General features: G+C 42.9%; 1 protein-coding gene across 1 annotated transcript in view; it reads right to left on the bottom strand.

The window, feature by feature from the left end:
- Positions 1-450: 450 nt before the first annotated feature.
- Positions 451-27,482, bottom strand: part of UBE2R2 (ubiquitin conjugating enzyme E2 R2) — a 53,054-nt gene continuing 26,022 nt past the window's right edge. Inside the window, exons 2-5 of the mRNA XM_085212918.1 lie at positions 12,045-12,131; positions 7,891-7,988; positions 4,033-4,167; positions 451-2,835 (exon numbers count right to left, since the gene is read on the bottom strand). Coding sequence (XP_085069044.1) covers positions 2,616-2,835; positions 4,033-4,167; positions 7,891-7,988; positions 12,045-12,131 — 540 coding nt within the window. The 3' untranslated portion in view covers positions 451-2,615. The remainder of the gene's footprint in view (positions 2,836-4,032; positions 4,168-7,890; positions 7,989-12,044; positions 12,132-27,482) is intronic.

The raw sequence follows: 27,482 nt of genomic DNA, 5'->3' as shown, positions 1-27,482 counted from the left end.
CACCTCATGTGCCCAAATTTGTGCTGCATTTACTGTCCCACCTCCTGCTGGACGGGTCGGGCACAACCCCTGCAACAGCACCTCTGGAAATTCAGCTCTAACTCTGCACTGTTGCAAGAATTCAGGGCCCCTGCATGGCTGCAGCCTAACATTCCAGCCCTGCCCTGCGCTGCTGCAGTGTGCAATGCCAGCAGCAGCCCTGCATCACTGCTGCTTCCCACTGCAGCCCCGAGCTCAGACTCGTTCTTCAACTTGCTCACTCCCTTTGCTTTGGTTTTGGGACGTTGTTCTGCCGCTCACACTGCACAGCAGGCCTGATGTTCTTGCACCCCTTACCTGTGCCTGCATAGAGACACCCAACACAGAGCGCGGTGGTGGTGACTCAAAGCTTTAAGTAAACCCATGCAAACAGAAAAGCTCGAGTAACAGTGATGTGACTGTACAGGGGTATTTTCATTTCACATTTTTTATTAGTAGACAGATGTGCAGAAAAGACAAAATATAACTACTGAAGGGGAAGACAACACAAAAATGCATCAGTTAATTCTCTCTGGTAAATTATATTGAAGAAAAAAAAAAGGAAAACATCTGGGATTTCAGCTAAGAAAACTACTAAGAACCCTAAGTGTACCCTGCTGGTTTCAGAATGGATGAAAACTGCATCTGAAAGGGCTGTGGTTGCAAATGTAAACGCTAACATGGGCTGAGACCGGGAGTGGGTTAAGAAAAACCAGAATACAGCTCAGGTAAACATTTCTCCTCAATCTCTTAAATAGTTTCAAAAAAAAACCTCATACTCAGTTTGTATCTCTAAAAAAGGAAACCAGCAAGTCAACAAGCAATGACACTGCAGGGGACAGTGGGAAGAGAAATTACTCTGGTTAACGCAGGAGCTCTCAAAATAGGTCGGTTTTGGTTGGTTTTTTTTTTTTCCTTTTTTCGTTTTTGTCTTTTTTTTTTTTTTTTTTTTTTGTCTTTAAAAAAGGGTAACAGAAGAATCATGATAATGCATCTTACAACACCAAGCTTGAAAATACAAGTCACTGGAGAGTATACAGTGAAGACGGTCAAAAGTACATGGGAGCTCCTGAAAGATGCAGTATCCTAATTTCCAACCAGGTCAGCAGCGTGGTCCCAAGCCCCACTGGAAGCTGCAGGTGAGATGCAGGCACACATAGCTGGGGCAGCGGAGCCACGCTGCTGACTGCAGGGTTGAGGTGCCACCAACCTCCAGCCCTCCCCAGCTGCAGCATTCTGCAAACAGCTTTGCTGCCCCTATGCACGTCACTGCAGACATACCACTCTGCAGCTCCTGTTCTCAGCCTGCTCCAGGGATGCATGCAGACCCAGGACCAGGCTTGCTTCCACCACCATACTGCAGATGGTGCCGTACCATCGAGAGCCCCACAGCATACAAAGAGCACAACCACGTGCTTGAGCCTGGTGATCTCAGCAGGGAGTCTCACCAGCCCTGGTGAAGGCAGGAGGGAAGCTGAACACCACCCTAGAAGTCAAGTCAAGCCAATACACCACAGCCAAACAAAAGCACGTGGCAAAGGGGTCACAATGTGGAGGGACCGAACAGGAGGGTGCTGCAGAAGACAGTGTGTAGGATCCCCTGCCCAAGAGGGCTGCAAGCTGGGCTGACAGCTCATAGGAACATGCAGGAGCCTTCCCTTCTGCCTGCCCCCAGAGCCCACAACAGCACAGCATTGCTCTACACAAGCAAGCGGGAAAAGGCCAGCACGGGATTCAGGCTGCAGGAAGCAGGGCTGCAAGCAAGCACAGGGACAGGTGGCCATCAGCCTCTCCCCTCGCCAAAGACAGTTTGGGGATAAGCACCGGCTGCAGGTTTCTGGAAGCAGCATAGCTAAACTGGATTTTCTTTTTAACCCTAATTTAATCTGGAAACAAGAAGTAAATAGCAATCCAGGGCTCAGTTGTACAGACGTGAAGTGTTAAGTGTTTATTTTAGGGTTCATACCACAAGCCACCTCTTTCTTATTGTGAGCAGGCTGAAAAGGAATACTGTACCTTTCAGTAACATCCCATCAAGCTCAACACACAGTAGCTTTACACTCTCCGCCCCCCACCTTATAAAGGAAAAGCCACCACCACAAGGCTAAACGAATGTACACACGCTATTATTGTAAATGGAGCAGCTAAACCTTGGCAATTTGCTTTGTGTGGATTTTTTTCTTCCCAGTAAATGCAGCACTTGAGCTCCCCAAAACACAGCTTCCAATGTGTTTGTTCCAGCTTTAAATACATTAAAAACCTCAATGCAAGACTGTATTGAACTCAAGAACCTAAATGCGAGCAAACCTTTTTCGCTGTGAGCGTTTCGTAGAGAAGTGAAAAGGGGATTTTCTTTTTCAAAAAGAAATTGTAATACAGTGATGAAAGGGTTAAGAATGCAAGAATTCAGACATTCTGTGGAGGGTCTCTAAGAGGTCCATAAAAAAGGAGCAAACAGATCCATACAACAGGAGACAGCAGGAGACAAAAGTTTTTTGATCCCCCCCCCACACTTTTTTGCTGGACTGCTGCTAGGTTACCGCTGCTCCCTTCTGGCCTGAGTTGGCAGGGCAGTACAGGGGCACAGAGGGAGCAGGTCACGACTCCTCGTTGCCAGAATCGTCGTCATCGTAACAGTCGGCGTCCTCCTCCTCCTCGTCTTCATCATCAATGTCGTCGTCATACAAGTCGTCATAAAGCAAATCCGAACTGTTGTCATTGGAAGGCACTTTAGTTTTGATGCAGTACTCTGCCAGCGTAGTGGGGACCTTCACGCCATCCTTCTCTGCCTCAGCTTTGGTAGCCAACACCTGTTTTCTGGGGGAGGACAGAGCAGGAGGGTGAGCGGGTGCAGGGTTCTCCACCTCCCACAGCTCCATTTGCAGCCCTCAGCCAGTTGAGGCACTGCCAGCAACAGCAGATTGAGTTCCCATAGCCCCCGCGTTTGGGAGCACCCCAGGTTTGTTTGTGGCATGCACCCTTCCAGCAACATACAGTCAGCTATTATACCAAACTCTGTGCTAGAGGCTTGCCAGAGCTCAGAGCAAGTCTCACTACACTGACTGCCTTGATGCACAAGAGCTGTTGTGGGATTTCCTAAGATGACTTACTGAGGGGGTTTCCAAGCTGCTGTCCACAGCCTCCTCCACCACTGAAGACCATCTCAGTATGCTCAAAACTGGGATTTTCAAAAGTATTTGGCACCTCTCAGCTGTCATGGTACAGTGAGAGTGGCAGGAACATGGAGTCACCCCAATATCAGGGTGTTTTACCAGGCCACAGGGCCAGGGGATCAGGGGTCAGGCTACCCCCTCCTGCCCGCTCCTAGATTACTCCTAGTCCTGCTGAAGTCAAGAAGGCTGGCCGGGGCTGAGACTCCAGCCATTCTTCTCACTTAGGTCAGGCCAGCAGCCATCCTGGTGTCTTTTTTTGCAGTGTGGCAAAAAGCCGCTCTGCAGCAGGGGCTGCTCAGTTGTGTTTCCAAGCCACCTCAATTCAAACTGCATTGTCTTCCAGCAGCACCTGACAAACCACGAGCTTCTGAGCAAAGGACAGTCAAGACTGAACAATGCTTCAAGCTAAACAAACTCCAAGCTTTGTAAGCATTTGCCAAATCCTGCTGATATTCCTTCAAATTGGAGGGACAAGATTATGATTCATGAGTGCATTAAGCACAGAATTAGTAGGACGCAGTCAGTTTCAATCGCAACCAAGGCAGGCTGTGCTCAAAGGCAAGCATGGACTTCGACTGGGGTTTACTAGCCACCAATACATTTTACAGTGTACCATGCCAGATTAATGTGAAAAAAGAACAATTCAAAGACAGATTAGACAGGTCTTTCTTCTGCACCTATTCTGCGGAAACCAGAAAATTGGGCTTGGAATAGGACTAAAATTCACTTCTACAGCAGTAGCCACAGAGAGGAGCTGGTGTCAGCAAGTTCCGCAAGCAGTCCTTCTGTAGGATTCGGAGCAGGAGGCGAGTAGCACAGCATCATACGCTGCACAACTTACCTTATGATTTCTGCATACTCCTTGTCTTTTCCTTTACTGTCCCTCCATTTTCTGAACATGACTGATGCATCCACATTGGCAGGAGAGAATGTGTTGGGCTCATTAAGCAAAGAGATTACACTCAGTAATATAGTCCTGAAAAAGGCAACCATAACAACACTGTCAGAGCAAAAGCACTCATAGATTCTGGATGATGGCAACTTCTTTAGGTGATGCATCAGAAAAGCACCAAAATGTATTGTTTGAAGTCAAAACTTAACCTGAGGATAAGTGAACAACAGCTGAAGGGAAAGCAGGTACTTATGGACTTGAGCTGCCATGCCCAAGGGTTCCCCCAGACTGAACTGCCAAGGCCTTTCCTTCACCACCTGACCCAAGAGCTCATATTCTAGCTAGAAGAGAACAAGTGTGGAGAGGGAGCACAAAGCTAAGCATGCTCTGGCACCTGGCCCATCTCTTCTGTTCACGTCTGTGACGGGGGTGGCCAGCAGAGCTCAGATCAGGCCAGATTTCATCTCATCCACACTGCCTGTGGATGGTGCAGGGTTGGAGCCTGCTCCTGGTGACATTCAGTTTACCAGCAGAATGCCAGGCTCTCTTCCCATCCTGCTGTGACCAAAAGCCCTGCAGCCAGGCCTCCCTGCCCTGCTCAGAGGCTGGAGCCAGGCATCACTTCTCCTCCACACATGCAGCTCCAGAGCTGCTGTGGCAGCAAGCACAGCAGGAGGAAGGCAATGAAGATGGGTTGGTTTTTTTTCTTTTTTAACACCCAGGCAAAGCACCATACACTCAGCTGGATTCAGTTGCAACACTTCAGCAACACCAGCATGAACCACTTGCATAACCCCAGCACAGAACTCTCCTGGATTTCTGTCCACAGCACAGAGATAACTGGGCACATTGTTCTGCAAACACCACCTCTCACCCAGTCCCTGCGTTTCCTATGACCCTCTGCAGCGGCCCCACTGCCACCTGAACAGAAGGAAAGAACAGAGACAAGTAATATGTCTTGAAATGCAGCAGAACACAGCAACTGCTCTGCAGAATTAGATGAAGGAGACTCAGTTCCTACTGTACTCACAGTGATTTAGAGGTGCGCTCAGAGCACTGCATGCTGAGCACATCTAGCAGATTGTAACTGGTGTACAATTCCAGGAAATGCTCGGTCATTTGGATGCTCTGCTCCTTGAAAGGTTCTGAAACTAAACACGCCTGGACAGACTGCTAAGCACAACTACCAGGAGTCTTCTGCAGATTGTTTTCCAAAAGATATAATTCAGTAGGAAGAGAATGACAGCTCTGGAAAAAAACTGCTTTGCCAGACTGGAATGATGGGCAGACAAATCTTCCACTTCATCTCAAGGATACATCTAAAAGCCCTCAATTCCTAGCCGGCAGGCTGTGAAGCCAGGTCAGCTCCAGCAGTGGTTTTACTGCAAAGCAAGCACAGCCTGGAGAAGGCCCAGGTAGGAGAGGAGTTAGCACCTGGATTCAGTTACTTTGTCAGAGCTAAGTATGGCATATTCTTATTTCCACTTAAAAAGTCTTGGCTTTGGCATTACTGACAGTAATGTTAGGTCTGGATAGCTTCTGTCAGCTCAGTGTGTGCTAAGGCAGCTGAAAAAGCCAACAGGAATTAGCATCCTCAAAAAGCAAAGAACAGCAAGGCAGGACATCACCTGTCTTCACAAGACATGGAAGTACCAGCACCTTGAACACTGTGCTGAGTGCACACACTGATGACAAATGGGCTGGACACCTCAAAGGGCACAGTGGACTCAGGGGAGAAGGGCAACTAATATGATCAAGGATCCTCTGCTCCCAAGTCCTGCCACCGCTTCCTCAGCTTTATGGCCCATTAGACACGAAAAGGAACAGCACATCTGCCACACAGGTCACATTGCATTCCTGTACACATTGCTGGACTTCTGTTGAATTTACTTAGAGCTGACTCATCCAGCTATGAGTGATAGGAAAGTTTGTATTTATCGTGCTCAAAACACAATTATGCTTGACACCTTTAGAGGTGGGAGCACAGGTGCACTCAAAGATAAGAATGATATCCCCCCGCTATAAACACTTCAAGCATGGTAGTAAGCTGCCAATACTCAGCAGGACTTAGAAAATGAAGAGAGGCTCTGGCTTGTGAACACAGCTTATTACACACAAATGTGCTCCCCTCATGCACCTTCAGTCCTGCTGCCTCCTATCTGACAGACTCCAGAGGCTTGCAGAGCCAGATGGGACCCCAGCAGGAAGGTCTGTATGCAGCACTTAGCCCAGTGGGTGATGCAGGCAATGGGGTAAGGACAAATTTTGTTCCCACTTGCTGATGCACCTCAGGAATGTTTTCTTCTCAGAAAGAATGCTTTCTCCTTATGTCAATGTGTTCTCGTAGAATAAGCACTGAAAATTGCATCACAGTAAGAAAAAGCAGCAATCAGAACTAGAAAGGTTAAGCTTTGTGTTGCATAGGATGAAATAGTCAAAATGACCTAAATAATGAATGCCTTATTCTGTTTCTTAGCTATGAATTGAGGCTTGTCATCTAGTCATCATAACTGGAGGAGATAATCACATCAAACACATGAACAATTTAGCAGCCATGTGAGCAGAGGGACAACTGAATGTAGCTTAGCAACACATAATTTAAAAGCTATTTCAAAGAAAATTAAAAACAAAACTGAGGTGGAACTTTTGAGAGATTGCTTCATACTGACTTTTACTTTAGATGGATTGGATAACATTTGCCTTGACCTTCACAACTTCACACAGCTAAAATGCACCATTTTGCTTGAGCCTTTTTAACCCTGAAACAGTGTGTTCCAGGAAGGAACATCAGTTGTTATAATCTGCTGACTGTTAACATTTCCCAGTTTCCTGCCACGTTAGTCCTAGTTCAGCACTCTGCAGTGCATGTTACAAACCTATTCCAAGGATCAAGAATCCAATAAACCCCCCTTGCTAGATCTTTGCTTTGACAAAGGCTCTTTTCAGATTAATTTAATGAAGCTAAGTCAGATAAAAGCAGACCCAAACTCTCAGACAACCCTTTTCAAACTGCTGCATTCCCTCACAGGGACTGAGATGCTTTGGCTGGATCTACCATTCAAATCGAAAAAAACATCTAATAAATCATTCTGAAAACAACTGTAATTCCCATATGATATGGGAAAAATTAGGGACAATTATTTCAACCTTATTTGGATAATGAATCACATCAAATAGTTGAAACAGGAGTACCTGAGTTCAAGGATTTTCCACTACATCACTACTGCTTCACAGGTCAGTGGTTTGTTATTTGATATTTGTTTTGTCAGTTCTTTATTGGCAATGTCTTAAGGTTACAATGAAACCCAGCTATGTTTTAAAAAATGGGTGTGATAGCCTTGAATGCCTCTGGTGCTTAATGATCCTTTCATTTTGGTACCTAGAGAAACACTTAGCTAACTGCTCAAGACACTGCACTACAGGACAGAGATACGGGCCTATACTAGAAGGTACACCATCGGTAGGATTATGCACAAAGTTATTTCTGCCAAGCCTGAATACTACAAGATGTCCTTTTCGATGAGTGATACCTTAGATACCTTAGAAGGATTTGGAAGTGTCTGCTTTAAGGACACAAAAACCTGTGAAGAGTACAGAAGGCTCTCATTGTTAACATGGCAGCAAGATACAGAGCCTCTAGTATTTTCAGACCGCTTGCTAAGTCTGGATCCTACTTGGTTCAAGCCCTGAAAACCCCCCTAAGCCTTACATTCCCTTCCAAGCTTTTTCCCAACAGAGGCTTTAGTTCAGGAGAAAGATGACAGGACTTTGAGGTCAGCTTTGTGCATCACTGCTTCTCACTGTTACCTGACGTTTTGGGTAGGGTTCCACCTCTCAGATGGCAGCTCTCCACTTTGTGGATCATCCACAGGTGGGTGAAGAATTGAAATACATACATCTCCATTCTGAAAGACAGAAATGAAAGTTGAGAATAGCTTGGCTAACGGTCTGAAGACTCAATTCAATCTCTGGCTATATTTGAACAGAAATCTTGTTGATATGAACATCCCAAATGACAATAAAAACCATGCAGGAACTGCAAATGGTTCTCAATTCTTCCTGGGTCTACTGTATTAACATGTTCAAAGTTTTCCTTGTTTTAGAGCTTGACTGCAGATTGGTACAAAACAATCTCAGGTCAAGAATTTTAAAAGAATGTAGCAAAGCAAACAAAAAGAATAGTAGCTAATAAAACTCTATTAGTCTCTAGATAGCATATACTACCACAGTAATAGAAATGAACTTTAGTCATGAGACCCCATGTCCCCATGTCTTTTTTCCCCCAGTGATGACTGAGTTAGCAACAGGAATCTTTAAATCCAAGGATTCAACACTCTATCCTAGTTCAGGTATCATAACAATGCTTCTCCTGGGATGTATGCAAGTTGAACAGAATGCAAGGCAGGCTTACACTACTCCCTGGTGACAGAGCCGTTTGAAATATCTGGTGAAAAAGCAGGAGATGCTCTGAAGGTTCCACTGAAAATCCCTTCCAGCATGCAAGAGGAAGAATATTTTGGCAGTATATGGAAGCCATACAGCCACACAATCCTCAACCTGTGTTTAATTCACCAGTGCTATAGCCCAAATACGGATTTAAAGTTTCACAATTTATAAATACTTTAAGAAGCCTGTAAAACCAATCCTCTGTTTGCAACAGCACCCTGTCATGATTACTTCATAGGAGTACTGTAGCAATATCCGTCACAGCTGACGTTTCCCAGTAAAGCTGACACCAAGTGTCTTTGTGCAGGCTGAAGGGAAGCTACAGATGGGTTCATGTCCAGCCAAGACATCGCCTCCAAGCTCTGCTGGCTTATTGCCTCTTGCAGCCAGCTACAAGAATTACTTACAAGCTCTCAGAGGCATCCTCAGGTGGCGTAGGCCAGGCTGACAGGAAGTGTTCATGCTGTCCCTTTGTCACCCTCACCTAATGGGTTGGTCATACCAACAAGAGAAACTGCAGATGAGCTTGGTCCAAGACTGAAAACAGGTAGGGCAGTTCCCCGAGTGCTCTGTCTTGGCTGCATCCTGAGAACTCTCCAACACTATTTTGCCCACAGAAGATGGAGCACAAAGCAGCACTGCTCACAGTGATAACATCTGTGCCTTTGAGCTCCAGCCAGTGATCATGGCTGCAGATAGCAGCAGCTCACCTGAAGAGCCTTCCGAAATGTTCCTCATAGTAAGCTTAAAGAATGACATTTGTTGTACAGTCAAATGAGATCCTACTTCAACACTGCAGGCTTGTGATCGGTATCCAGAATTCAGCTACTCACTGAACCTGCCAGGTGTACTAATTTAGCAAGCTGTCATCATCTTGAAGCATCTTTTCATCAAGAACGTAACTACAAAAAGCAAAGTAGCACCTGGAGCTGCTGAATACCCAAGCACACGTTTATGTTGCTGGAACAGTTTGCCATAACAAGGCAGTTTCTCTTTCTGGATCTCAAAAGACTTGTGCAACCTATAAATATTTTTATTATCATTTTAAGGTGAAATTAACCTTACTCAAGCAATGTTTATGTTCTCTTCTGGCTTTCTTCCAAATTCCCTCTTGTTTACACAGGTTCTCCTTTAAAAATTTCCCAGGCAAATTTAGTGATGTTGACCTGGAAAAAGTGTTGCTGACCACGAGAAAGAGCTGCAGCACTTGTGGGAAGTCTTTCCTAGAATCAGGTTAAGCAATATCTGGGCCAACAAATATCTGTAGTATGAAGAGGGAAGCAAAGATTTTTCCCTTTTGCTACAATTAGTGTTACATGTTTGAGACTACAAACAGGGCAAGGTTGAGACTGAAGAAGCAGAAGTGTGGTGGGACCTGATGAAGTCAGCACAAGGATTTAGGGATCAGTGTAGTCAAGTAGACAGTGCAGTCATCCTACATATGCTTTTGAAAGATAAATGTATCACTTTCCCTGTTCTATCAACCAGAAGAAGGAAGAGCCTATACATCTATTATGATGGAATGAGAAGGTTGTGTTACCTTAAAAATAAAAGTCTAAAGCTAAATGTAGTTTTAATGAAATTCAACTAGATGACCAAGCAAGTGGGATGAGGAAAATGCGTAAGTTACTGAAGTGTTTGCTCAGAACTGGAACGTCAGCCTCAACCTCTCCATCTGGTCTCACCAGCAGATTCTGCAAACTGTTACTTTCTTTCATCTCCACTACACTGAAAGATGTTTTTTTCCTCATGACAAACCCTCAAACCTCAAGCCCTTTGCTGATTTATTCTCAGTTTCATTTGGAGTTATCCCAGTGCCTCATCTTCAGTGCTTATATATTGTTTCCAAAACAGCCTGCAAGCTGTTTCAGATTCCCTCAGCTCCAAGAAATATCACTATGAACATAAAGAACAAAGATGAGTGCTGGAGTATTTGAAGAGTAACCCAAAGAACACTCATTAGGTTTTGGGTTAGTTTCTCCTCCTACCTTCAGCTGTTTCTAGAGCCAATTTTTCATCTTTCCCACTGGCACTGGGAGAGGTCCTTTCCAAGACTCATTTTGTATGTACCATCTTGGTAACCATTTCCCACTCACCTCCTGCATGAGAATGTCTGGATTCAGAAACATCTATGCTACAGTTCTGCAATAATCTGCAGGTGCCAAGACTTTTTTTGTTGTGTTTTTTTTTTTTTTTAAAGTTTATTTATAGATCAAACTCCCATACTACTGAAAATGATCCTTAAAGAGAAATGCTGTCCTTGGCTACATGTTAGATTTGGTGTGAAGTCCAAAACTGAAGACAACAGAACTACTAGATGATTGATTTTTAGGAAGACCCTGTGCCTAACAAGGCAGTAGTCCTCCTGTGCATCCAGTAATTAGAACTAATTTCAATCCTGTTTTGCACTGAAGTTTGGTTAAGCTTTTGGCTATTTATGACTAAAAGATCAGTGAAGTTCAGTGTGACATTTGGAGAGCATTCATCCAGGGCGGACATCCAGCAGCAGTGACTTGTTAGCAAAGGGCCTTCGAAGCCCAAGGCATCAAATGAAGCTCACAGTGAGGAAATGACATTCCTGTTTGGACCCATAGGAAGCTTGCAGAATCTCTTTCAGGAGGACAAGGGACAAGAGCATTTTTGAAGGGCCTTTAGCATCTTGAAAAGTATTCTGATACAGTCCTAGCAGGCTGACATTTGGTTAGAATATTCAAAAGTTCAGCAGGAATTTGATTGGCCTCTAAAAGCTTGTTTTCATCTACAATAGGCCTTCAGCTTTCAAATCTGGCTTTCTGAAACTGGTTGGTTTTGAACCAATTGCAATAATCACTTTAAGTTGCTCCAAGATAATGCTTTCAAGCTAAGGAGTGCTGCTTGCCAAAGAGCACTTATATAAAAATATTCCACTTCCCATTAGTTATACCAAGATCCAGTTATGGATTCACAGACCCACAATATTACCCTTTGAGTGTGACCAATGATCACTGATCTAAGGGGCTGCTTCAAATTGGCAACCAAGCTGCACAAGACTTCTGAAGCTGAACTCCAACACAGCTCTAGTTCTCTTGCAGTCAAAGTGCCCCAAGACTAAACCTTTCCACTTGTAGGCTGGTTGCTGCATTCCCTGTTTTATATTGTTTTTTTTTACACAGTTTTGTGGGACGTGCTAAAAATTATAATGAAAAGCATATAAACAACCACTTGTTGCTTATGTACCACAGCAGAGTAAGACACCTTTATCCAAGGACCCCTTGAAACTGTTGGCATTCACAGTACAGTGCTTCACCTGTACTTGCCAGTATAATAAAGGCTCCATCCTTGCCTACAAGAACAGCATTTCATACAGGTTTTAGAATTAATGTTCAACCATGAATCTGGCATTTAACATAAATTGCTAACTGCTTCAGTTACGGCCAGAGACACTGACTACCAACAATATACGTTTAAAAAACTAGAAAACATTCCCACGTGCCTGCGAAAAACTTGTTTAAAAAAACAAACAAATGAACTTTTACCTCATAAATGTTGGGGTGCCACATTTTGGTCAGGAATCTGAATGTAGGTGGTGAATACGGATAGTCAATAGGGAATTTAATGTGAGCCTGGAAAAAGCAAAACATCTTAGTTAGGACAAAAGGAGATAACAAGCTACCATTACAATTTCCATCAGGGCCGCAAAACAGTTCACTTTATATACCAGTGTCCACGTGGACTTGCAATACAACTCCACAGTTTTAGTCTAAACAGAACAGTAACTAAAATAAGGAAAAAAATTGAACACCTGGGCCCTAGCAGCTCAAGTTCAGCCCTGAATATAAACTAAAAGGTTATTTACCATGTCCTAATTCAAGCAGCATTATCCAACAGCTGTTGTTCAGCAGGGTAAAACAGATGCAAAGAGACAGAACTCCAGATATCACTGCTTCTTGCTGGGTTCAGAAGCAGGCTAAAAACATGTGCTATAGTGAGAATATCTGTTTTACACGTGCCAGTGCAAAACTTTTAAACAAATCTTTTTGTGCAGAAAAGGGATTTAAACACTTGCTTAGCTGAGACCCAAGTGGTTTTGCTTTTCTTATGTAAAAGGGACTGGTCTATCTGCCTAGGTTCCTAACACTGTACTTCTTGCAACAACAAACATGCCTGAATACTCTTTTTGTGTCTAATAAATCTGTGCAAACCAATGAACCAAATACTGATAGGCTAGGACAGCAAACATTGCCATCCAATACCCGTGCTGTCAGCAGATGCTGGTGGAACAAGACTCAGAGCTGAGTCTGTTGTGCAGAGGCTGCAGAGATCCCAGCACTGGATATTATCTTCTATGCTGTCCTGCCATTCAGAACAGCCAAGAAAGCCAGCCAGTAGGGAATAGTTCTGCATAGCAAAGCCCAAAACCATCTCCTGGCACAATTCAACCTGCCTGAAGCCCCTCCACCAGCCTCAGATGGGATCTCCAGAGAAGCACTCCTCATCTTCTGCCCCAAAGCTGTGATTGGGAACACAAGAAATAAACCCCCAGCAAGTCACACATGGAACAAGCCTGAACCTCTGCTCAAGTTCTGCCATTTCAGGTTGGATATCGGGAAAAATCTATTCTCACAAAAAATGTGGAGGCACCAGCACAGGCTGCCCAGAGTGATGACATGGAGATGTGTCACTGATGAATATGGTCAGTGAGCATGGTGGGGATGGGTTGATGGCTGGACTAGATGATCTGAATGGTCTTTTCCAACCTTGATGATTCTATGATTGAGTGATTCAGTTCTGAGCCACCTACCCCAGAAACAGTCGCTGATCCTGTTCATAGAACAGATTATGGGAAGTTTTATTATTTTTTTTTTAAACAAAGTTCCAGAAACATTAAAAAAATTCATTTTGAGTGGTCAGGCTGGAGGGGCTCTGAGCACCTGACAGCTATGGGTGTCCCCACTCACTGCAGAGGAATTGGAACAGATGGTCTTTAAGGGTCCCTTCCAACTCAAAAGATTCTATGACTCTACCTAAGTAGTTTTGCAGTTTTACTCAGACTGGCATATGCTTGTGCACAGTAAGCCAAATTTTATTAAGCCAAAGTGCCAGGTAGCCAAGTGCAGAACTTGCTGATAAAAGTTCAATGGCTCACACAGCTAACACGCTGCACTCTTCTCATGCTACTGAATGCACATGGGTATGTTACAGCAGTATCAAGCCATTACACCACAAGAATTTGCCCTGACATATTCACTGCCAAATGATTCACATCTTCTTAAACAATCCTAGCCCATGGTTTAAGGTCAGTTACGTGCATGGCACTGCTCCAAGAAGAGCAGGCAAGTGCCTGTTATCACTGTAAAAGCAAGCAAGTGCTGCAGCAAGGTAGCTGGAATGTGCTGCCCAGGACTGGAGCGGAGCAAAGATTTACAAAGGGCAGGGCAGGTTTAGTTCAGCTCAAGTGCTTGCATATCATAGGTGCAGACTTCTTCAGACCACTGGGGCTTTCCCATGCCCACTCCTGTGCTTACATGCAGTTTCGTGAGATCTAAGACATGGAATAGCCCAAGGACTGAAATTAAAAACACAAAAGACTACAAAGCTCAGGATGGAGCTAGCTAGAAGAACTCTTGGCAGGCGCTGTACGGTCTTACATACAGGTATAGTTTCTAATTGACTAAGAAAAGACCTCACTCGTAGCATGTCAGCCTTGTCATGTTCACAACCCACATACATGGCTGGATGCTAAGGAAGAAGACCTCATTCCAGCCAGTACAGACCCTCTGCTCTCATGTCATCTAAACCTGAGAGTTTCACCTCAGGAAGACTACTGAAAAAGCCAAGTCAAAGCAGCATTTATGGTCTCTGTGCATGGCAGAATCATGCTTTTAGACACTGGAAGATGGCTTCCAGTTTCTAAATCCTGTTCTGCAGTCACAACTCTGCAATAGGAGATGGCTACTGTACTGCCTGCATAGCAATCATCACAGAATTAATGAAAGCTGATGTTTTGCTATGGGAAGAATGCCTCAAGCTCCAAAAAATGCTCCAGAAAACTTCTATCTTTCTGCAGAGGCAGCTGAGACACCAGCTTGCCTGTAATCAATCCTGTTTAGAGAAATGGTAGGGCCACTCTATGAGATGTATCTAGCTAACCTGCGTGTTTGGCACACTCAGAAGCAGTACTGAAACACAAAGCAAATGAAGCCTCTGTACAAAGCTCAGTTTCAGAGCCACAAGCTATTGGAGTAGGAAACTCCACATTACAAGCAGGGATTTTTTCCTAATAAGTGCCACTTTCAAATCCCCATGCTGAGATCATTCAGAAGATGAAAAGTGAAACAGCTGTTTTTCCAGAGCATTACAAACAAGTTCCAGAGAATTATTCTGCATCTCTTCTGTAAGAGAAAATCCCATAAAATTACGTAACACTACTCTGTACTCACCAAATGCTATTTGAGTTTCTGATGGGCTAAGCTAGCCAAGAATTTCCAAGACAAACTGCAAGACTGCTTGCAAAGATAAAGGAACAGCCTCAATTACAAGTCATTTTTTTTCCACTGCAAGCCCAATTCTAAGTGTATTAAGAGGGGGGAAAAAAAAAAAAAGAGACTAATTAGGCAATAACTTCGTTTATGAAACTAAGCAATAGCTCATGAGGTTTCTTCCTACAGTTTCAAGCTGAGCTCTCAAAACTGCTTCCTGTTCCCAGCAAGCTCAGCCAGGACTGGACTGCTACATACTGAAAGTAGCAGAGCTGCAGGGGAGCTCTTTGTCAGCCTGCCTGCATCCAGACAAATGAACCTAGTACTCAAGATTTAACTCATCTCCATCCGCAGGCACCCCCATAAGTTTCCAGCCACCACTGCATTTACCATGTGTTTGACTCCTACAGACATAATCCTATTTCAGCGTCCTGATTTCAGCTGCCTTCTTACCCTGGCTCCTTAACACCACAGGAAGCACCTGACAGAAGCAAGGTCACTCATCCATTCCTCCTTCCCCAGTTTATAACTTGTCATACTTACAGGCCCGAGAAAGAAAGGCATAGTCTCACCAAATGCTATGTCACACAGACCAGACTAGCAGAAGATTCAGACCTCTGCAGGCATCTACTGCTACTGCATGAGCTTCAACCTCCAAATCACTCCACAAAGCATTTTAAGATTATTGTTGGCAGCATCCTCACTTCTGCTGTTTCCTATTTTACTGTCTTGCTCATTGGCATTGTCAGTGGTGATCACACTTCAGATTTGTTTAAGTTTTCTTCAGACTCCATACTTGGTAAGGCACAGCCATAGTGAAATCTACATATGTAGGAAAATTAAAATCCTACTAGATATCCAAGTCATCAGACTGAAAATGCAAACCCAGTGTTTCTACCAGCTTCTGAAGCCCTGATTCAGTCACTATGAATAACTACTGCAGTGACTTTGAGTTTCCAGAGGTCCTGCCACATAACTGAACCAACACTTACATATTAATACCATCACCCTCTTGGTGGGAACACTAATGGAAGCAGGACTAACTCCTAACTTAGCTGTTCAGAAATCCAGTATTTATTGCCAGCTGTCTATGACATTTTGTTGTCTGACACTGTTTTCATATACTTCCCTCATGCTGAGAAAACCTATGCTGCATTTTCAGGCAGTGAGGGCAGGAACAGTGAATCCATCCTATCTGTCCTCTGCAGAAAGGCAAGGGGGGGGAGAGTTAGGGAAGCACCCATTTCCTGGAAAGCCACCAGCATCACAACAACTGACCTGATTTGGTGATATCAGGAAAGCCAGAAGCTTTTAACTGTGGCCAATGGAAACTGCAGCTTTTTGACGTTTCTGACAGTGCCAGTTAAAGTAATTTCTCTTTTGTAACATGATCAGCTCAACACAAGCCCTATGAAGATGCCACACAAGTTAAACTGAGCATCTTCTGAAAACTGTAGTTGAGATACAAAGGAAGCGTTTGAATTTTTAAAAGATTTTGTGCATTCCTGCCAATACAGTGCTACCTGCACCATGCATTTAACACAGAGAGAGCCAACAACAGCAGGAACTACAAGACCACCATGGGGTTTAGTGTTAATATGTAATCCCACAAAATGCCCTTTATTGCTTATAGCACATCCAGCATTTATACAATTCATCTAGTGGATTTTCCTCTTCCACATTAAGCCTGGATTATGGCATGCAGTATTAAACACCATGTGTTGGAAAACACATTTAGCAGAGGTCAGCAGCCTGTTCTGCACACCAGTGAGGTTTAAAGCACCCTGATGTCCTTCAGCTTCAGAACCAGAAAAGCAGCACTAAGGCTAGGCACACTGTAATGGCTCAATATTAATTTAATAACTTTTTCCAGTAAAGGTCAATTACTGGAAAAGGTAACAAGGAATGTAAGAACAATGTTGCTATTTCAGCTCCAGATATTATGACCTAGGACCCAAGCACTTCATTGTAGTAGAACTGGGGACAACCCTAGTGAATAACCTGGTCTGTATCCTGGGTCTGTTCAGGGAAAAGAAGACTGAAAGGGGATCTGGTAAATGCTTATAAACATGTAAAGGGAGGAGTGGGGCAAATGAGTGAGGCCAGGCTCTTCTTGGCAGTGTGTAGCGATAGGACAAGGAGCAATGGCATAAAACTTGAACATAGGAAGTTCTGTACCAACATGCGAAAGAATTTCTTTACAGTAAGAGTGACAGAGCACAGGAACAGGTTGCCCAGAGAGGTTGTGGAGTCTCCTTCAGTGAAGATATTCAAGACCTGTCTGGACGCCTACTTGTGTGATCTATTGCAGGAACACTGCTTTAGCATGGATGTTGGACTTGATCTCTTTAAGTCCCTTCCAAGCCTTGCAATTCAGTGATTCTGTGCATTCTGGCATCACTTTCCAGCAGCACCAGATCATCGTATTGACATTGATTATGCTTTTAGGGTAGTAGGATCACATCTCCACCATCTAAAGAACCTGAAGATGCAGGAGTCCATGGGACTCAATGAGATCCATCTGCGGGTTCTGAGGGAACTGGCAGATGAAGTTGCCAAGCCACTGTCCATCATATTTGAAAGCTCATGGAAGCCTGGTGAAGTTCCCACTGATTGGAAAAGGAGAATATTAGCCCCCGTTTTTGAGAAGGAAAAAAGAAGATCCAGGGAACTACAGGCCAGTCAGTCTTCCCTCTGTGTCTAGCAAGGTGATAGAGCAGATCCTCCTGAAGGCTCTACTAAAGCACATGGGAAATAAAGATGAGGTGATCATCTCAGTGATAACCAACACAGCTTCACCAAGGGCAACTCGTGCTGACAAACTTGGTGGCCTTTTATGATGGAGTTACACCATCAGTGAATAAAGAAAGAGCAATGATGTCGTCTACATGGACCTCACTTACAGGGACAAGCCGATAGAGTGCTCTTCAGCCTGGATAAGAGAAGGCTCTGGGTGGACCTTATAGCAGCCTTCCAGTACCTGAAGGGTCTACAAGAAAGCCAGGGAAGGGTTTTTAATAAGGTATGTAGTGACACGATGAGGAGAAATTGTTTTTACCTGGAAGAGGGTAGATTCAGACTAGGTATTAGGAAGAAATTCTTTACTGTGTGGGTGGTGAGACACTGAAACAGGTTGCCCAGCAAGGCTGCGGATGTGCTGTCCCTGGAGGCACTCAAGGGCCAGGCTGTATGGGAGGTGTTCCTGCCCATTGCAGGGTGTTGGAATTATTATTATTATATAATTATTATATGATATTAAAGGTCCCTTCCAACCCAAACCATTCTATGATTCTATGATTCTAGTCCACGTTAGAAGGTCGGGAGAATTATGCCTGTCAAGTTCAGAAAAGTCCCTTGTTGCTGCAATGGCCATATGAACAGTATTAAATGCTTTATATTCTGTATCACCTGATCATGAAGACTTGAATGTGAAGTGAACTAGAACTCAAAAAAGACACTAAGTTCAACAAAGTTAAAAAAAAAGAAATAGAGCAACAAGTGGGAAAGCCAAAGATGACTCAAAACGTGAGGTTAACTAACAAAATCAGAAACTGGTTTGACAGGCAGAGGAGTTCATTCTTGCTCCAACTAAGTCATATCTTACATATATGTCCTAATGCAATTACCTGGGGCAATAGCAAACATTTTCAAGGGAAGGCTACTCAAGCATAGAACAGATTTCTTTTTAGCAAAACTTCTTTTTAAAAAAGCTGGGACAGCTAAGTCACACAACCTACACCAAAGCAGCAAATCTGTGATATGACCATCTTGAATTCCGTGTTAATCTGTAGCTTTTTCTGAAATCACAGGACTAACAATTGACATGAACCTGTGGCTGAACTGAATGGTTCTGGATTGGGGAACATGCTGCAGCCCTGTTCAGCTGGGCTGCAGCCCTGTTCAGCTGGACTGCATCCAGGCTCCTGTGATCTCATACATTCACACTCTGCTGTCTGGAGCATCTCAAGGGATTTGAGTAAATAAAACTGCTCTAAACAATGAAGTCAGTCAGAACAAGCAGTGCCTGGAAAACAGATCTTCTAACATTACTCAGAAGAAACAGAAGGGGTTTTGTTTTGTTTTTTTAAATATTGTTGCTGTTTGATATCCTAGAAAAAGTCTGTAGATTTTAGTCTTACTGTGATAACTGTCCATGACAGCTGCTGTTCATTGAGAGACTGAGTTAGCCTGCACAAGTCAGCTGCATTTAGGATCACAAGCAGTTTAGCAGTTAAGAGAATACATTTCCTTTCTGCAGTGAATTTTACTGCAGGGATATTCCATAATATTGTCCAGCTAATTGAGACAGCCACTTTGGCTCCTGTTAAAAATGCTCCTTGTCAGTGCTCCTCACGCTAGGAACATCCAGCTGAAGATAGGGCAGCTGCAAGCACTTGCATTTTGGAAAGTTTACTGCAGAGAGACTGGGACAAGCTGGAAACTGAATAACGACTGCCCTTGGCATCAGGCCACCTGCATACTTCTGGGGATGTTTCATATCCCATCACAATGCTGAGCACGGCCTCACCAGCCAGTGCCCACTGCTAGCTGCTCGGGGTTCAAACCTGCAATGCCTGAGCTCTGATGCAAAGAGGTTTTTCCTGCCTCAGCACTATGCCCTAGGCTGCAAGAGAGGTAGCATCCAGCAGGAGTTACTGAATTGGAAATGGAGAAACAAAAATTTCCAACCTGTCCATTTTCCACTTGGCTTTTACATTTGTCTGCTGGCTCATCACAAAAGAGGCAGCTACCAGCAGCTATATAAGACAAAAAACAAACCGAATGACTCGGTCCTCTTCTGTACTGCAAGCTGCAGGCCCAACAGCTCTGCTAAACTTCACCCACGTAGCCCAGTGATAAAGCGATTTCATATTCGCACATGAAAAAGCAGATGCCAGCTGAGGTTTACTGGGAATTTTCATGAAATATCACTAGATTCTGCTTCTAGTTCAGTCTTGCTCCAGAATTGGATCTGATTAAGAGCAGAATGAATGGAAAGATCAAATTTTGTCAGATTAGACGTGAGAGGACTTTTATGATTCCTGAAGTCCTCACGTTGAGACTGAGTTCTTGGGACTGATGATTTCCAGTTTCCCTGTAGTCTATACACAAGCTGTATCACACAAAGTCAGGCTCACTTGGAGTGTGTTCTGCAGAGAGGTGGGTCTCTGTGACTATTTTTCAAGCAGAAACAACTGACTCACTTCTTGTTTATATCTGTACAAAAATACTGGCTTCCTTGTTTGGACAGAATAGAAAGAATAACTCCTATATGTGAAACCGTGGGTCTCCTTGTACTGTCTAGGTCTTACTGAAGGAGCTGAAGATACCCAGCAATGCTGCACCTAAAGCTTCCATCTCCACTTGGGTCTCTGCTTTAAAGGAGGAGCTAGCACACAAAGCAGTCCTACTGTCAGGTACACCATTGGATGCCTGACCTGGTATAGTTATGGTACTAAGCACAGTTGTTTTAAAAATTGCTTGTGTCCATTTCTGAGAGGAAAAAAAAAAAAAAAATATTCTAACTCTGTTTCAAAAAATAATCAAGATTTGTGAATATCTGAAATTGCTTATTCAAAGGTTTGTGTTGCATTACTGGCATCTCTGGCAGCATGTGTGCAAGCCCCCCAGTTAAGCGCGTATGTCCAGAGCATCAGCCTCCACTTGCCAGTCCTCAGGGTCCAGCAGAACATCTCATTAGGAGCTGCATTAGCCTACAGCATATACAATATTCCATTCAATCTCAAATTTTAAACTTCCGTGATCTGGTAAGTAAATTCTTGTAAGCAGATTTACATAGATACACGCCATGCATATATGGAATGGTTGAACAGCAGACATTAGGATGTACTTGAGAATTATCCTGGTCACTTCTATAGATCAGTCTGCACAAATTCAAGTGATCAGGAGCAAAAGAGTTTCACAACCTTTTGTATCAGGTGTGACAGAGTTCCTATGAATTCCACTGTTCACTCCAGTAGTTTGCACATTCACTAAAATGCAGTAGATTATCCTATTTTTCAGTGAGGTAAACTATGCAGTTTGCATCTGCTGAGCAAAAAGATGATGTCCAAACTAGCTTCATAAATAAACACCATTTGCTTCAGCCTGTTCAACTATTTTTAGAGAATTCTCAAACAAATACCAGCCTAACCATTCATGAGTCAGTCAGTGACTAATTGCCTTGATTCTCTTCATATGCAATCCAGGCTGTATGCAAGAGGAAAGCATTCCTCAAAGGAAACCAATCACATGTTCTGCTAAAAACTCAGGGCAGGCCTTGATGCAGTAACCTCTTTCATAAGCAGCAAGGGGAAAGGAATATTTATAGCATTGCAAGTGTAAACCAAAGCACACAGTGCTGCAGTGTTACACAACTTCGCGTTTCTCATCACAGCCAGCAGCAGTTCTTCTCAAGAGATTTCTCAAGCTTGCATACCAGCTTTTATTTAAACAAGACATATAGGTATCTAGCAACTGAATTGCAGCACTCAGGAAGTGCAGTCTCTAAGAAACTTACCTAAGCTGGTTGACACACAGAAGCCAACTAAGCACTGGGCAGCCACACTGCCGACCTTTCAGCCACTGCATTACCAGCAGTGAGCTGTTCTTAGCCAGTCACAAGCAGAGGCAGATCACACATAGCAACAGAAGCAAACACATCTGCAGGGCTCTACCACTTGCAACCTAGAGAGATAAATACAGCAGCATTGTCTCCTAGAGTAGAGACAAGGACTGGATTCATGCAGCCTTATAATCCTGCACCAATACAACTGTATGCTGCAGCTGTCTGTAGAATGTCCCTAGTTTTCTATGAGCACGCAAACTTTGACACATCATGCAAAATGCCACCCTGCTGAGCGTCCCCTAGCTGGCTGCAGAAAATAGCATCAAATCATGACGTATTCACTGTTGAGAAGCTTGCATTTGAGCATTTTTTCACATTATTGCATAACAATGTGCCTCTCAGCTCCATTATCATAGGTATTCAGAGATATCAAGTTTAAGTTTAAGCCAAAATAAGTCCTTCAGCTGATACATACCCATCCTCATGCCTCAGGCTATTGTTTCTACGGTAACAGGGTGTTTTTTTTTTTTTCCCCCCTTAGTGGTGAGTCAAATTAAAAAAGCATTAAGTACTGTGTCACTCTCTACCTCTTTTCACCCCTGCCATGTGTTTTAGATGATTTGAAGCTCACAGGGTAGTACAGACCTTATGTTTGCAGCACAGCCCTGTCATCTCCCTGTTGTAGCGACCATGGACCATTTGAAATTTTATTACCAGTGGCTAGAGAAAAAACATCTACAAAATGGTTGTTCTTGATCATCACTAGTACATGGATGATTAATAAGACATCTTTCGGGCCAGATGAGAGAAAATACAACACAGAATTGAGAGTTAGCATTCATACTCTTGCCTGTGTTCCAACAAATTTCTGTGTAAATGGCTAACATGACATCTAGATAAAGCCAGAATTTGCAGTTTCCTGAAATACCTCCTGAAAGCGCGGGCAAAAGATTGAAAAGCAGGTTGATTCCTCTGCAGTGCAGCACAGTTACCAAGGTAACCTTTGCCCCTCTGATTAAAGTAAAGACAGGATGATAAAAGCTGAGTTCTGTACATGAACAAATATTCTTGAAATTAAAATCATACGTAATTAATTTAAATCATTTATATTAAATTTGAAGGCATAGCCGGTAAGATTAACAGCCAGGAAGAACCAGTGCAGACTACTGCAGGTCAAGCAGCCCTCAAGGTCAAACCAGAACTGTTCAGTGAGGCATGTGTAAGATGAGAACATGCAGGTTTGCTGAGTGTATGAACAGAGAAAGTTGGACCTTGCCTGATCACCAGAGGAATCCTGAGCAATTGCAAGAGTGATACACTAGTGCCTACCTGTAAGCGGAAAGGAAAGAGGAGGAAATTAAACTTAAATAAGTTTGTTTCTGTATTTAAACATATGTCACAGATAATACACGATTCAAAATGGCAAGTCTGACTTAGCTTTGGATGAAACTTGAGTGACAGATAAGCAATCATATAGAAGTGTCGTATCAGGAAGAAGGGTAGATTATCACAGATTGATAGTGTGCATTTAGTGAGGAATGTGACTGAAGAAACAATTTCAAATACTACAGTGGAAAAAGATGCAGCAAAAATCTAACAGAGTAATCCACATGGAGCAGCAAGATTCAACAGCAGAGGTAGATTCAAAGAGAACTCAACAAGAGATGCTACAGCTATGTCTATGGAGATGTGTAGCAACAGCTCATGCCTGAAGAAAATGATTTTTCAAGAACTTAGAGCAAGTTCTACATTGTGAGATATTGCTTTCTATCTAGAGTTCTCTGGGGAATCTTGCAAGATCTACTTTTCAATTTCAGCTTTTCTTTTTAAGGCATTGGAGTTTAAGAGCACTAACTGAATGCTGGTGAAACAAATAGCAAGAGCCAGCCTTCCCATAAGTCCTCCCATACATGACAGAAACCACGTAGCATGTTCCTATTTCTAAGGCTCCGCGGAAACAACTCACGCTGTTTTCCTGCAAAGATTCGTCTAAACTCTCCTCTGTTGCTTAAAAAAGTGGTATGATGAGCACACACAAGTATCTGTGACTACAGATCGCTGCCACTTACTCCACAAGCACACAGAGTCTCCAATATGTGCTCCAGCATCCTACAGTGCTCAAAATGTAGCATCTGCATGGTCCATTTGGGAATAAACACCTCTTATATTTCATTCTGAGAAAAACTGTATCTGCACATCTATAAAGCCTAAAACTCAAGCAAAGGACTTGCTGGCTTTTATATGGACTAAGCTGAGGCTATCAAAACCCAGGAATGCATGAGAACAGAAGATTCATCCTGATTTGTATGCTCACTGTGAACACTCAATGACATTCTTCTCGGTCTTGTAAGATTAATTTTTGAAAATTTGGTCCTAATGTTGTTCAGATGCTTGACCAAGTCTGCATCTTGGCTTGATGGTACCTGTAAAATGTAAAATGTAAAATGCCTAGATCCTACCAAGTTGCAATGCAGTAACAATCAGATTGCAGCAGAAGCTGGCAATGTTTTGTGAACATATGCATATATATCACTATCAGGGGAATCCCACCCTCAACACACACCTGAACTCTGAACTAATCATAACCTTATCTATGCCAGGATAAAGTATGCTGATGTTGAATGAAAATGATTTGACCACACTCAACATCACAAACATTTTTGTGCTAGGTTTTTTTCTAGTTAATGGTAAGCAACTCTGTAAGTTTCCACTCAGCACCATTTTAAAGTTCACCAGTTGTTAATGGTCAGTAATTATTTCTAACCAATGATTCCTATTCAACTACCCCATCAAAAGGATGAGCTATTGTTTTTAATAAAAATTAGTTCACTGCTTGTAAAAAGGTGTTAGGCTGTCAAACACCTGCATCCAACTTAAAACACAAGCTGCTTCCCCTCAGACAAACAAATCCAAAGCATGACTTGGAGGAGCCTCTAGTGGTGATAAAGCAGATGTGATTATGAATTAACAGATACTCAAGTATAAGTGAACAACCTTGCAGGTACTCATGCTAGCCTTCGGACGCACTGCTTCTAGTCAGACTGCCAGCAACTGGAAGCCACAGAAACAACTGGTACCCAGTAAGCTGACTTAAATGGTGCTCTGCCTACAAATTTTACATTGCCTTGACTCAATAAAGAGGACTTTTGTCCTCCTCAGACTGCAGATCGCATTTAAAATATAAACTGAGCAAAGAAATCCAAAGTTTGCCAGCACATGAAGCAGTGATTATATCTGATTTATACAAGTCACATACTGAGAGGCTGAACAACATTTTTAATTAAACTGTGACTATGCACACAGAAAGTAAGGATGTTCAAGGTATGCACTGCAGAAACAAATCCTTGGAACAACTTTACACAGACAGTATGCTCCATATGTGCCAACACTGAAGAACGCTTTGCTGCTGGAAGATGACTTTTCCAAAGCTTGCATTCTATTTGACAGTGTCAACTGTTAAGTGCTCCTGTTTGCACAGTTTTGGCAAGCCCAAGAACACAAAGAAGCTACACAATTTCTCAGAGTTTGAAATCTGAGTATGAATTAGCCATACCAGCGTTCTGCATGGCAAAAACTGGAAAACTGACTTTATTCCTTCAGGGAGCTCAGAAACACCGTACTTTTTGATAAATACTAATTGCAACATCATAATGCTTTCTTCAGCATAGCAAAAAAGCCAAATCCAAAATGTGGGAATGGAATGTTGTTTCTGCATTTGATATTAAGAAGAGCAATTGGTTTGAAGAAGTAGAACATAATACATTTGTATTCTGTAACTTATCCTTAGAAATAGTTGATCTAAGAAGTAAAATACTATATATGTTAGCGGCACGTTTTACAAACATTAATACTGAATTACGTGATTAATTCTTTCCTGCAAAACTGCAATAGTTGTTAAATGTTCCAAACAATGCGAGGATAGTGTGTTAGGGATTAGAAAACATACTGTAGAGTTGTTCTGTTAGGATAAGAAACTCCCAGCAAACGAAGAACAGATTTAGCAAACATCAAAGAAGCCAGGGCCTCTACACAAGGCCGCACTGTCTCACCCCGTGAGAAGGTTGGGATGTGACAGGCAGGCACCAAGATACTCCCCTCTCTTTCTCCCAAGCTTATCTTTGTGGAAAGAAGGACAAGCAGATATCCTCAAAATAATGAGCAGGTGTGGAATAAGTTAATTAATTAACTACAGACTTACGCTTATGCAGCAAAAATTTATATTGTCCAGTATTTACATGTTTAGTGAAGTGTCGAGAAGATTGTGAACCTGCAGTACTCAGCCAATGAGGAACTCAGCCAATTGGGGAGAAAGAGATAAGCATCGGGGAACAGGAATAAAAGATGTAACTCTGTTTTCTGATGCCCTCCTGCTTGCAGGAGGCCCGCCACTGCAATTGCGAATAAAATCTGCTTTATCAGAGATACCGTCCTAGAAAATTATTTGGATATTTCCAACAAAAATAATTTGGGGATCTGCTTGCACCTGTGTAATAGAAACCATTTGGTTTCTACTTCCTAGTCCTTAAAGAACTGGAGGACTTAAAGGGACATGTGGCTCCAGGCACTGAACAAAACAGCTGACTTCTGTTAAAAAGTTTGGATGCTGCAAATGTTAATCCAGCACTTTCCAATAGCAACTACAGACTAGATACTGTTCAAGCATTTTGGAGAGGTTTGTTTTTTAGCCTCTGGAAGAATTATCTCACAACAAACCAAAGATCTCTATCTTCTCATGACTGCACTTGATACACAAAAATTTCACACATACAAAAACTGAAGTTGAATTATCTTTCAAATACTATCAGAAAGTATACCATTACATGCAGACTGAATGAAAAGCCATCTATACATGATCAGTATGTTTACAGCAACTGCCACTTGATAAGACCTGCTTTACAAGACCTGGATATACTACAACAGAAAGTATAGCTCTTAAGGCATTCTCTGCTTAATAAATAATATATTAAAAAAAGCTAAGTATCATGCATTATTTAAATTATAAATACAGTAAACCTTGCTGCTGTGTTAGATCTCTGGATGAAAATTACACTCCAAACTGACTGGAAGCCAAACACAATTTTTTTCCTCCCTAAGTAGTCTGCAAATCTATAGTTCCAGTTAGTCACAACTATGCTCTTGTATGGCATTTATTTCCTGAAAAAAATCAGAATAATTTATATGCTGCTGTGGAGTAAAGATGCAACGACATGCATTTAGAGCAGATTTGGAGGGAAATCAACATGCTGCTTACTGGGATGGGAGAACTAGTAGTTGTCAACTGCTTTCCTGCAGCTCCATTTACTCCGTGCTTCACTTAGTTGTGTTTCTGTACAAGAGCAGCCATGTGCTGGAAATTTTAGAGTAGGAAGAGTGCTATGATATACGTATGGTTCTGGTTTGAGAAAGTATTTAGCCACTGGTTCTACAAGGACTGATTATGGAACATAATCAGCTCACCAAATCATCGTGGATTATGCACCATCACATTGCAAAGAGCTCAGAGTAATAACAAGTGTTGGAAATACCTGCGCTACTGTGCTACCTGCAGCAGCAGCATGGGGGGGACAGTTGCAGGAACTGACCTAAACGTTTCCCAAGGAAAAAAAAAACCACCTAGAATCACTCTTGTTCCCACTCTTGGGAATTCAGCATTGAATATAACCAAAGCTCAGTCTCTCCTACACCACCCTGTCCCAGTTTTTCAGCTAAGCAAAATGGTTTCCATCAGAGATAGTGATGGCAGTAACCTTTGCTGGCAGTCAGTGCTGAGTATCAGACCCGAGAGTCTCTCTTCCTTCACCAGAAGGCATATGCCTGTCATGGATCAGCAATCTGCTTCCATATCCCTCCCACCCAAAATGGCCCTGCAAAATAAAGATGCTGCGTCTCCTAGAAACAGTCCTGGTGATGCCTACAAGATACACCAA

The sequence above is a fragment of the Meleagris gallopavo genome, chromosome Z, assembly GCF_905368555.1.
Source record: "Meleagris gallopavo chromosome Z, MGAL_WU_HG_1.1, whole genome shotgun sequence".
Lineage (NCBI taxonomy): Eukaryota > Metazoa > Chordata > Aves > Galliformes > Phasianidae > Meleagris > Meleagris gallopavo.
This window is presented reverse-complemented; position numbering and strand designations above follow the sequence as displayed.